General features: G+C 43.1%; 1 protein-coding gene across 1 annotated transcript; it reads left to right on the top strand.

Annotated features, from left to right (window-relative positions):
* Window positions 1-2,255: 2,255 nt before the first annotated feature.
* TMEM128 (transmembrane protein 128) lies at window positions 2,256-12,142 on the top strand. The gene is made up of 5 exons (XM_033105308.1): window positions 2,256-2,382; window positions 3,835-3,976; window positions 7,627-7,785; window positions 10,196-10,304; window positions 11,527-12,142. Exons 1-4 carry the CDS (start codon window positions 2,286-2,288, stop codon window positions 10,293-10,295), a joined length of 498 nt encoding a protein of 165 aa, XP_032961199.1. The 5' UTR covers window positions 2,256-2,285; the 3' UTR covers window positions 10,296-10,304; window positions 11,527-12,142.
* Window positions 12,143-12,796: the final 654 nt, after the last annotated feature.

The raw sequence follows: 12,796 nt of genomic DNA, 5'->3' as shown, positions 1-12,796 counted from the left end.
CTGGAAGCCTGGCAGGCCCAGTTCAGCAGTAACGAATAGTAATTACCACTACTTGAATGCATACTACGTGCCAGGCACTACACTAAGCAATCCGTATACATTTATTTTCACTCTGATACCTCTTGTATCATAAATGAGGAAATGGATACTTAAAACAATGAAATAATGCCCAAGGACCCATAGTGATGGAGCTAAGATTCAACAGTCTTTTAATAAACACTTCAATAAACATTTTGGACTTAACCCTATTGCTAAAGGGAGGCCAGCAAAGGTCAGTCAGATTCATTTTTCCCCATAGGTAATCCACATTGAAAATGAAAATTTCTTGGTTGGTAGCACGCTGATATCATATATCTATTGTTAAGGTGCACACATTTAAGAACTTACTCAGTGGGCCCCAACAATGAAGATGTGGTCAGTAAACTGGATTTTTTCCAAACTGCTGCTAAATATCATCAATATGGTGTGCAAGGTAGTACCACTGAAAATATCAGGGGGAAAAAAGCTGGAAGGATTTCAGATCCAAATACAAAGGCCCTGAAACAACCAAAGGGGAAACTGGATCTGACCTGAACATACTACATATGGAAACCCTGGAATTGCTGCAATACTCTTGAGAATATTCAGTTACAAGGGAGACCCAGCACTAACCTTTTAAGGAAACAACAGAAGACTGTATTTGATAGGAGAAATTCACTTCCTATTAACAAGGCTTCTAACCCTGTACAAGAGAGAGAAGAAAGGAGGGCAAGGACCCCAGTTAGCTTTGAAGAGTTGAATCCTGGTTCTTTAGGAGTCTGAAAGGAAAAGAAAAAAACAAAACAGGAAAGAGGAGGTATTGTGTAGAAAGGCCATATGATCCACCCAGCTGTTACTCCCTTGCTCCAATGGGTTTGCTAAGGCCAAAGAAATGACAGAAATAAACCAGTAGAAACCAGACATTCTTTTCTTGATTATTTCTAATTACATTTCTTCTGCAAATACTCAGGTCATATAGAAGATATGAAAAAGTGCCAACTAATCCAAATTTTCCTTCCTGGGTGGCTTTCAGGGCTATCCGTTCCTGTACCGGACACATCTCAAGCCACTCTCCCTGCGCCTCACACCCTCCCAGCAGAATACACTGCCCTTTATTTGGCATTTGCATAACCTCATATACAGTGTTTGTATTACGGCACTGTATTGAAATTGTCTCCTCCACTAGATTCTAACGTACCTCTGTCCTCAGCATTTTAGCTACTCAGAAAATGTTGAGTTAATGAAACACTTCCATACATTTCTAAATATTGCAACATACTGTAGTACGTCTGTGTGGTCATCTATGGTCCAGAAGCTCAACTGCAACTCCATGTCTTATGTATCTTTTTCTCCGTTGCCTAACAACGTGCCCAACAGTTCCTAGCAGTTACCAGTAGTAGATGCTCAGTCAATGTTTAAAGGGTAAGCACAACATTTCTTAACACATGACGTGGTAGGAAGCGGGTAGGAGAGTAATAAACAGGCTTCTCGATGGAGAAAAACTTGTGAATTAGTGACACACAGTCTTTTTCGGTTATTGAGCTCGAGTGATGGGAAATGGCAGTTTTCTGGGACAGTATAAATTTGGCTCCCACGTTCCCCTGGGGCAAATTCTCAGAAGTTGGAAAAAGGGAGTTACCGTGAACAACTTACGGGCGCTTCGCATGTAAAGCCCACAACAAATCTATGAGGCAGGTTATAATCCTTGTGATGCAGAAGAGGAAACAGGCCCAGACAGGGTGATTTCTTGCCCAAGTCTACCCAAGTGGTCAATGACAGGTCTGGCCTAGTGGCCCTTTACTCCCCCGAGGGCTGCTTTCTATCCTTTCACAGTCTCGCCGGGCGAGTCTGGACGAGGAGTAGGAAAGAGGCTGGGGCTGAGAATCGAGGCCTCCACGGAGGGTACTTTTTATGTTTGGGGCACCGGGGAGCCAAGGACAGCCCCGCGGGCAGAGAGCGAAGAGAACGAAGCGGCGGCGCATGGCCGCGCATCCCGGCCTGGCACGCATTCAGCGGCATCCGCAAGCTTGGTCCTTCGGAAGAAAATGGAACATTTTCGGCCGTGAGAGGATCACTTATTTTGAAATTCAAATCACGTTTGCGCGCGGAGACTGCGAAGCCAACTCCGCCCTAGACGCTCACCGCTGAAAACCTCGAAGACAACGTGGTCCCCACCTCTCACCTAAAGAGACCCTTCCGCCCGGAAGCCGCTACCGGAAGTTCCGGTGGGCTTGACGTCACTTCCGCCCGTTTCTCGGGACGCCAAAATGGATGCCCAGCGGGCCCGGGAGCAGCTCCGGCGGCGATTCCACTTCTTGCCCGACGCCGAGGCGTCACTGGACCGCGAGGGCTACGCCGGGCCGGGTGAGGCGCTCTGCGGGGCGCGCCCCGAGCCGCCCGGAAACGGCCGGCCTCGCGGGCTGCCCGCGGCCCTGCCCAGCCAGGCCGGGCCGCGTTTCGTGTCCCAAGGCTTGCCAAGTGGTTTTGCAAGTCGGGTATTTGGTGCCATAAAAGGTCCTTAGGGACCCCGTAGGCCTGCGCACCTTCACTTCAGGCTGCGCTTCAGTATTCCCAGGAATGCTGATCTAACACCGGTTTGGTAATATCCATAAAAAATACTCACCGGGTCTATTTCTCAGAATCAGCCAAAGAAACATACTCGCAGCGGTACACGAGGGCGTGTTTGCCAAGTGTTTCACCTCAGCGCTGCTTGTAATGGCGAACGGCTGGAAACATCTCATTGCCCGTCAGCAGAGAGCTGGTTAAATGCATTAGGATGGATCCATAGGTGACACACACCAGGCTGACTTATCTACCAACGTGGATGGTTTTCAAAGGTGGCATCCCATACAGAACAATGTACGGGATGCCACCATTTGGGTGCAAACCAGATAACGTGGGATGTGTGTTTTCCTGTAGGTGCATAGCTTATAGAAGAATTAAATAGAAGTTGTTATTGGTGGTTGCTTCTGGGCAGGGGAACTGGGAGAGATGGATTTCATTTTAGATCTTTTTGTCCTGTGTAAACCATGTGCATTTATTACCTTTTAAAAATAAACACAGAAAACATAATTCCCAGGCAGGCTGGCTTATAAGTTTTGAGGGTACTGTCTCCCAGAACTTGTATTATGAACAAGCTTCTTAGGAATTCTAAAGGTTGAGAACCTCAGATGTATACCAGTGGTTATGAACTGAAAGAGAGGGCATGTTAATCACCTGGGGAAATTGTTAGAAATAACTCATTAGACCCAATCCTAGCCACCTATTTTTTCTGATTGGGTCCCAGATGGAGGAAATTTGACTTGTCCATCACCTGTGTAGACAGTACTGTGCTAGGAGTAGCCCTCCGGTGTGCCGTCTCTGTTTTTGAGCTGCCCTATAAGGTGTTGTTAAAAACTATTAAAAGAAATAGTTATATGTAGTATTTTTGGAAATTACAAGTCCATTTTGTGCTCCAATATTTGCCTTTTGCATTTTTCTTAATAGGACTAATTATTTTAGACAAAATAAAACATTAAAATTCCTACACTGTCAGATGGTGTCCATCTTTCTGAAAGACTGAATATGTAAATTTGATTTCAAAATTCATTTCGAGTAAAAAAGTTGACTATATTGAACATGTTGTATAGCGGGCTCCTAGTAATTATTTCTGCAAATATAAACCTCTTTTGATGGTTTTACAGAAGAAATTGGTGCTATAATGGGAGATAATCTGGTTCTTGTGCTAGGACATTATTTTATTTGGTTTAAAAGAAGTGTAATTTTTCCTCATAAGCTTAAGGTAATTTAATAAGTTGAAATCTCCCTTATTTGCAGAAGCCTCTACCGCTGTTAAGAAAAAGGAGAAACCTCTTCCAAGACTTAATATCCATTCTGGATTCTGGATATTGGCATCCATTGTTGTGACCTATTATGTTGACTTCTTTAACACTGTTAAAGAAAACTTTCACACTAGTAGGTAAGAGAGCTTTATTGCTTCATAACTTAAACATGCTTGTGTTATTTTTCATGTTATAATTTGCCCGTTGAAACACTTAATATGTACCTACTTTCAGCTAGGCACCGTGTTAGAGGTGTTGGTGATACAAAGATGAGTAAGAGTACGTGCCCTGGACGTGTGCAGCAGAATGGATGGGACTGGAGATTATTTCGGTGTACCTTTTCACCATTGTAGGATGGGAAAGGAAGTAAGTGAGAGAACAACCAAATCCACTTGTAAAATCATGGAGGGAGCAAGACTGACCGAACGTCTTTGAGAAGATAGAGTGCAGGAGGACGAGGAGGAGGGAATGAGAACTGGTGGGTGAGCGTAGGGTCTCAGAGTTTCTTTTCAGAGAGTAGTTAACAACCAACAAGGTAACTACAGGTCGTGATTGAGTTCGAGTTGAGGTGAAGGTGACAAGTTAATCTAAGGAGTTGACAAGGAAGACAAGGTTGTGAATTATATCCCATATTCCTCCGTGAACATTCTGGAGACCCAAGATAATAGCGAAAAGAGAGAGAGATGTCGGTGAATGTCAGATCTGGCATTGGGAGGGGTCGTTTGCGTAGGACAAAGCATAATTGTTTGGAAGCACCAGTGGGGTAGAATGGAGCAGACGGAAGTGTGTGATCCCGTGTTATCACAGGGGACACAGTTTCTCCAGAGGCCTTGAGGAGGGGCAGTGACGACCAGAGGCGGACCCAGGAGAGCGAGGGAGCACGCAGTCAGGAGAAAGTAGGCAGAGGGCACTTTGTTTAAACTGGTGGAGGCAGAAAGCTTGTTCCTCTTTTTCCTTATTTCCACGAGCAGTAACTTTCCCGAAACACTCCTACCTTCCTGCCCGTCTTCCCCACTCACCCCTTCCCCGGGAGGCAGTGTGACTTCCTGATTGAGTTCGTGATGAGCTAGACGACGTGTAGCTCAGCACCTTCTTCCTCTTGGGAGCCAGCTGCCCATGGGAAGCACAGATGGCGGTGCTTTTTATGCCTTCATTTTGCACAGCAGCCCCCATATGAGAAGGTCGCTAGGTTTTCATTGCGACTTGGGACCTGCTGGGTAAGCCTGTCTGTCTCTGGGTTTCCGTATTAGGAGGCGCTTTGTCACTGCTCACCAAAGCCATCTTTCCACAGCTGTGTCAGTCAGAAAGCTGACGATTGATCTTCATCAGCCTCACTCCTTTGTCTCTCTCAGTTGGTTTAGAACTTGGGCAAGGAAAGGCGGGAATAGTTACTTTAAACACCACCAGTAGCAGCTGCCCCTTTGTTCATCACATATTCCGTGAGAGCCTGAGAAGTTCTCGGCTGTGGTGAGGAGATAAACAAGGCCCGCCTCTAGCCCTCCAGCAGCTCATTCTAGGCCGACAGACAAATGAATAGGTTACATGGTGTGTGTGTGAGCGCACGCGCGTGCGCAGGATGCTATGCGAGCACCTAGTCTGGACGTTTCTGAGGTTTAGGATAGATGAGAGGATTTATCTATTTGTATCCTCACACATATTAAATATTCTTAGTAGTTTAAGGAAATGGTGAGGTAAGGAATAGTTACACACGTAAGATGTTGGGGACACGGGTAGGAGGAAGTGGAACGCCCAGGAGCACCCACACTGCTGTTGTGTGGACTCTAACTCTGGGACCAGGGCTGTGGAGCATGAAAAGGAAGCAGAAGCTGTAGGCCTGGCCTTAAAAATGTGTCATCTGAGAGCAAAAATCTATGAGTAATTTCAAAGGCTGAAGGTTTGAGTAGCACCGTGCTCTTGCTTGCTGAGGGCTGCTGGAAGCAGTGGGCAGTTTGAAAAACGGTGGGTGCCTCATGCTTTCTGGAAAACAGATCATTCCTCTGATACCTGAGGTAATTTCTTGCCCTGCGATTAGCCCAACTTCAGAAGCTCGAGGCATCAGGGTTCTTTAAATATGTGCAAGGCTCGATTGTCTGTTCAGAGACAGGAGAGACAAGTCAGCTTTAAAAGCAAAGCAAGACATCGTGGTGCTTTGGAAATCACAATTAAAAAAAAAGAAATCTGGTTGCATGTATCAAAATCGACTATGGAGTTACAAGAAAAAAAGGAACTAAATTGACAAGCCCAGACGGCCAGGACCTTCCTCAGACCCACCAAGTCAGAAGTTGGGAAACTGGCCGAGGTCGCTTCTTTTTAGAAAGTTGCAAAGGGTTGAGGACCACTGACTGGCAGTATTTTATTTTGTGCAGCCGTTTCCCCCCATTTTTTAATATTCTTTACCATCTCTGGACAGAGTGGCCACACGAGGATGCCATGCGATGGTGACAAACTGACAGGAGTAAAAGGAAGGCTCTGGTGGAGCAAGGAAGTCACCAGAGCTCTAGCACAGTGTTCTTCGGCCTCTCTGTTGTCACCTCCTGAGGAGCCTTTTTTGACTTTCTGTCCCTAATCACCCCCTCATGGACTACACGAATGTCTGTGCTTTATACGTAACGGATGTTCTTCACTTTGGGGGCTATATCACCCCTGTTGAGAACGGACACTGCAGCAGGAGAGAGCGAGGTCTTGGGAGAGGCCTAAAGAGGAGCCTGCAAATATTTTCCCCTCGATAGCATCAGGGGACACCACGAATTGCCGTGGAGGGTTAGTGGTGTGAGAAGCGCCCTGGTCAACACGACTTCACTGTCATGACCATCCTGTCACGGCTGCTAGTGTTGGGTGTCATCTGCCCGGAGCCACAAAGCTGGTCGTGCCAGACCTGAGAGTCAAACCCAGACACACAGATTGTGAAGACCGTGCTCCTAGCCGCTGTGCAGGCCGCCTGGCAGAGTTCTGAATCCAGAGCTGCACCACCGTAAGATGCCGTAAAGGAATCTGGGGCCTTGCCATTGTTGGAAGTCCACTCAGTGCCTGTGTCACTTGACTGTTCCACCATCTGTTCCCCCTCTGTCTTCTACGTGGAATGCTAGTCTCCCCATGGAGAAGCAAAGGATAAACGGGGGGTATCGGGTTGAGCTGGGAGACTGGGAAAGGTACTTGGTTTCCCAAAACCGCCTCCTCCATGACCAGCAGGGGCTGGAAGGAAGAGGCTGACGAGGTTGCCTCCCACAGCTGAGTCAGGTCTTGAGTAGAATTAGAAGCGAGGAAGAAGACATCACCCCTTGAAGGAGGATTGGGGCTCTTCTAAAACGGAGGGTTTCATTTAGAAATCTTTTATGAGAGGCAGTTTGAATTAATCATCTTCCGATGGATTTTTGTCATTCTAAGAAACCCTACTTACCTTGGAGGAGTTAATGGTACCTATTACTCTTACACTCAACACTTCAAAAACAAACAGGAAGCTGCTATCTTTCCTGTATTTTTTTTAAAAAATGCATCGCTGTGACCAGGGTTCTGTTTTGGTTGGTTAGTTTATAAAAGTATGTAGGAATGCATGTCTTCAAAGTTACACTGTCATCCTTCGTATGTCTCATCTCAGCCTTTCTCACCCCATCTCCCAGTAGAGCAAGCCTTTCTGAAAGCTGGGATTGAGTCATTGTGGGTCCCTTTGTGCCCCTTTTCCAGTGGATATTCTCTGTAGAAATAGATTTTTAGGTTACCAGTAAAAATTTGTAGGATATCTGTGATTTGCTAAGTGCTGCCAACTCTGACATTATTTTTGTCTCTGCAGTTGGTTTCTTGTTGGCAGTGCCTTGTTGCTTATCAGCTTGTCCATTGCGTTTTACTGCATTCTCTACCTTGAATGGTATCATGGAATTGAAGATTATGATGTCAGGTATCCAACCTTGATACCCATTACAACGGCTGCTTTTATTGTAGCGGGAATTTGGTAAGTTAACTTTTTGAAATGATGAACAGGAATAAAAATGTTGTTGATCGGCCACTGAAGAACATGGTACAAATTCAAAAGAAACAAAAAGGAATAATGGGAAAATAGCCTCCCTGTCATTTCCAGTCTCTGATTCCCTTTTCAGTCATATCTTTCTTTATGTATTTAGTTGTTCAGAACATAAAACAGTGACGTTAGATAGTATATTCTGCATTTTGCTTTTTAAATCATTTTCGTTGTGAAGTATAATACGTACAGAAAGTGGAAAAACTCATGTACAGCTGAATGAATGATCATGAAATGAGAATTGACATAAACCCCACCCAGGTCGAGAAAGAGAACTGTGTCATCATGTCGTAACCCTCACGCCCACAGGGAAACACTGTCCCGCCCTTTACATAATTGCTTTCTTTCGCATCTCTTAAGTACTCTATTTTTGTTTTGTCTATTTTTTTGAACTTTATGGACATGGATTCATAGGTTATGTATCCTTTACATGTGGCCGTTTACATGCAGCCTTACGTATGAGTCGTCGTGTTGGTGTGTAACAGTTGTTCACTGTTGGCTCGCATCCCAGCCTGTGACTGAATCCCAGCTTCTCTCTACTGTTGATGGCATGTGGATCGTTTCTAGTTTGGGGGTGGTATTACTGATGCTGTTAAGAACATTCTAGTATATGTCTCTTGTCCCTATGCACATATTTCTGTTGGATGTGTATATACACATGTACGTACATGTGTACTTATCACTAGAAGTGAAATTGTTGGGCACAGGGTGTGCGTGCCTCCAACTTCAGTAAATAATGCCAAACTGTTTACGAGATCGTTCCTTTTCTTTTTTTTTAATGGAGCCATATAGTTTGGAATTCTTCCTGTGGCTGGGTGTGGGCGTGCCCCATCCTTCTTAATAGTTACATAGTTACCACTACATGGACACTGCACGACTTATTTAACCAGCTCCCTGTTGTTTCTGTTCTTCTGCTGTTACAAACAATGCCACAATCCTATCCTTCTTCATGAGTTTGAAATAGACACTCAGCGAAAAAACCCTGATTTTTAAAAAATGTTTATAAAGGTATACTTTCTCACTGCAGAAAAATCTGTTAATTACAGAAAAACACGAAACAAATCCCAGGAGCCTGCCAGAGAGAAACACTACGCTCATATATTGTGTAGAGCCCTTCAGTTCTTTTCTTTACGTCAATTGAATTTTGATTTTGGAAAAACCATATACTCTTGTACTTATTCAGTTTAAATGTATGTTTTTTATGATTTGTTTTCTGTAGTTGAAGTTTATTTGACACATACTACACTGTAATGTGGTTATTATTAACCCTTCAGTGAGGTGGGTGACAGGTGTGCTATTGTACGTTTTTGTATAAGGCTAACATCACTCCAGAAATCTGATTTTTCAGAACAGTGTAATTATAGCTATTTTAAAGTTCTGTTTATCAAAACGTTACATACTAAAATCAATAACTGTCTGAAGCATTAAATTGACTAGTTTTCCCTAATTAACTTCTGCTCTTATAATTTCAGACCATAAAAATCATTGCACTTAGAATATGTTTTATTCTTACCTTGGTGATAAGAATAGTGCTTTTCTCAGTGGAAAATTTAATAGCAACTTGTAAATGGTTACTTTTTTCATTCTGGTTTTAATAGAAAGTTGCTTTTAACCGTCTTTTTATCTTGGTTGGTAGTGTGTGATACAGTGAAATGAGTCTAGAGCCACTTTAATTCACATTCCATGGCAGACACTAACTTTAAGAGGCTGTTTTCTGCTCAGCCATGCCAGCTCTCATTAGAAAGACCTTCAGTGATTCCAGTTCCAAGGACTTTGAAGAGATTGTGCTATTTCTAATATTGGCTAAATCTCATCTCTGAGAGACCACACACACACACACACACACACACACACACACACACACACACGCACACGGTGCCAAAAAAATGTACACACATTTTAAGAAAGGAAAACTGTACTAAAATAGTAATAGTCAATATATACTGATAACAGAAGAGGAATACAAGTCACATTTGACTTCTGCAATTACAAGAGGTGCTCAAAGTGGTTACCATCAGTGTCCAGACGCTTCTGATTACAACAAACTACTGCTTGAGCAACGGTGACCAAAGTGTCCACTTGTACACATTTTTTTGGCACCCCCCGTGTGTGTGTGTGTGTGTGTGTGTATACGTATACACACACACACACACACGTATATATATACATATATATAATTTATATATATTATTTATATGTATATATAAATGTTGCTGTCTAAATGAACTTGCTCAAACTGTGTAAAAAGTGAGTTCTTTAAATTGAGACTCTACAGTAGCATATATATATATGTAGGTTACAGCTAGACTTGTCAACCATGTGTCTTTTGTCTTTTTATTTTCAGCTTCAACATTGCTTTATGGCACGTGTGGTCATTTTTCACTCCAGTGTTGTTGTTTACCCAGTTTATGGGCGTTGTAATGTTGATCTCACTCCTTGGATGACTTCTAAAGGTAAGATTTCTGGAATGGTATTTCTAATAATGACCTCACTTGGAAAACATCTTTCGTGACAGTTTTCAGGTGACACAGACTACTTGGGACTTATTTTAGTCGTGTTCACACCAGAGCTGTTCATCCATTGATCTCAGATAAAAGGGACTGAGACCCCTTCCCTTTTGTATAATTTAGTTCGAACTACTTCTTCGAGAGGGCACCCTACCCTTCAAAGATCTCATGAAGACAGTTTTTGCACCTTCCAATATAGATAAGTTCACACATTAGACCATTTTTTATTGAAGTCAACTTCAATCAACTTACATACAAGTGACTGTTGACTAAGGAATGGGACATGGGAAGAATGGCAGTTTTGCCCAATTGCAGGGAAAAAAACTTCTGCCATATTCTACCTGTTCTGGCTACTTCATATACATTTCATAGATGACACATCAGCCTTTGCCTTCTGTGCTATTTATAGAATTTCTGCCCCCCCACCCCCAGCCCACAGCCTCCCTGCCTGGGGTTGCTGCCTGGCACAGTGGGGTCTGTTTGCTGAGTATCAGATGACTCATTTATTAAAGAAGTCAGTATTGAGAGTACTCTCTCCATACGCTTAGGGACATGGTGAAAAAGACAGAGATAGCCCTTCCTTTTATGTCGCTTGCATCAGAACTTGAAGGAAATCCCCTCCATACATCAGTTGACAGCATGAAAATTAGGCCCAGAAAAGTACAAGTGAATACACTAAGTACATTATTGGGTCGCTAAAGGAAAGGGACATTTCAGCTAACAGACAGCGTGTCCTCCCTTTGGAGTGTTCAAGGAAAGTCACTGTTCAAGGGAAAGAAAGACAAAGAAAATGGATGTAACCTCAGAGTTGCTGGCACGCACTTGACCACGCTGCCGTGTAGCGCCCCCTCTGCACACTGTGCTGCGAAGGGAGGGAGCCATGGGGACGCTCACAGTATGCCCCTTGTCCCTGTGGACACATGTCACCACAAGAACATTCCCTCATCTGACCGTGTCGCCTGCCTCTCCCCTTCTGATGTTAAATCTTTGGCTTTCAGTTTTGAATGTTCAGGAGCTTTTGACCACTCTGTTGACATGAATTTATAATTGGTAATGGAGGCCCAGATAGTGTTGTAGGAATGTAGGTTGAACTGTGTTTTTTAATATGAAAATCCAACAGCATAAGACAGAATGTGTTATGTGAAACGTAAATCTGCTTTTCTTTCAGGTTTAAGGGCATCTAAAGTGAATGATTAAACATCCAGCTAGCGGAAAGCATTGTAGACATTGTGGAAAAGCTAGTGTGTTTTTGCATCTTGAAGCGAGTGGTTTCCTGGGAAAAAATTGCAACTTCATAGATCTGTGGTTGAAATCAGAATAAATTATATTTCATTTGCATATTCTTAAACTCAAGTGATTTGTGAATTTTTCAGATTCAAAATAGAAATATTCTATTCAAAACAGAAATAACTAATTTGCAATGTAAATCTATTTGAATCATTGGAGAAAGTATTGATGTAAAAATTTCAACAAAGTTTCATTAGAAGTATATAATGTACTCCTGCTACTGTAGATAAATTGTTCACTATTCATTTTAGGGGCGTAAGATGACTGTCTATGTACATGAAGGAATGAGTGTCATGTGCCTTTAGCCCAATTTTAGCAATTACTGTATGTCTCATTTTTATAATGGTTTTGTTAGGTGAGAGGACCAACTGAACGTATTTTTGTGCATTCTCATACTTTACATTTTATCATTGTGTAAATTATTGGGCTTTTAGCATTTTAACTTATGAACTTTTAATGATGTTTAAGTGTGTATAATTTTTTCCTTAACATTTAAATAAAGTATTTTTATAACTTTTTTGTGGGTTTTGTTAATACAAACTTTGGAATAGTTTGTTTTCAGTTATTAGTGCTTTGAGTCAACTATGCAAATAAGGTGTCTTTTTAGAGACGGCTACTAGGCTCTTCAGAGACCTCAAGAAGACAGCACCACACTTTCAAATGCAAATCAGCTCCATCAAACCTGAACATCAGTGGTGACAGAAAGTACCTGCTCTTGATTCTTTTTCCCATAAAGGGACTTCCAGTGATGAGCTGATTCAGTCACCACTTGTATCTGGCTCAGACTCCACCCAGTACCCGCCACTGCCTGACCTTGGGTCAGTTAACCTCTCTCCAGCTGTGAAGTGCAAATACAGGAACAATGTTGATAAAACACCTAGTACAGTCAGTGTCTGGCAACAGTAGACACTCAATAAATGGTAATGGAGAGGGAAAGAAAGACAAGCAGATCTGAGATCAGGAGCAGGGGAAGGCAGGCATGGTCAGTAAGCAGAATCAAGCCCATCTCTAATCATGCGAGGCTGTGTCGAGAGCTTCATTTCAAGTAAGGCGCAAGGTCAGGCAGAGGTCAGTGAGGGATGTGCGGGTCCACTGCAAGGCTGGGGTTGCAAACCCTGGTGGTGAGGATTGAAGAGCATTGGTTCACACAC

Source organism: Rhinolophus ferrumequinum, chromosome 5 (genome assembly GCF_004115265.2).
Source record: "Rhinolophus ferrumequinum isolate MPI-CBG mRhiFer1 chromosome 5, mRhiFer1_v1.p, whole genome shotgun sequence".
NCBI lineage: Eukaryota > Metazoa > Chordata > Mammalia > Chiroptera > Rhinolophidae > Rhinolophus > Rhinolophus ferrumequinum.
This window is presented reverse-complemented; position numbering and strand designations above follow the sequence as displayed.

What these genes read in the sequence shown, in the direction of transcription:
- TMEM128 (XM_033105308.1), top strand. Translation starts at nt 2,286, where the DNA reads ATGGATGCCCAGCGGGCCCGGGAGCAGCTCCGGCGGCGATTCCACTTC. An exon ending in CGAGGGCTACGCCGGGCCGG is followed by an intron (nt 2,383 to 3,834) that starts GTGAGGCGCTCT and finishes CCTTATTTGCAG; the next exon opens with AAGCCTCTACCGCTGTTAAG. An exon ending in GAAAACTTTCACACTAGTAG is followed by an intron (nt 3,977 to 7,626) that starts GTAAGAGAGCTT and finishes TTGTCTCTGCAG; the next exon opens with TTGGTTTCTTGTTGGCAGTG.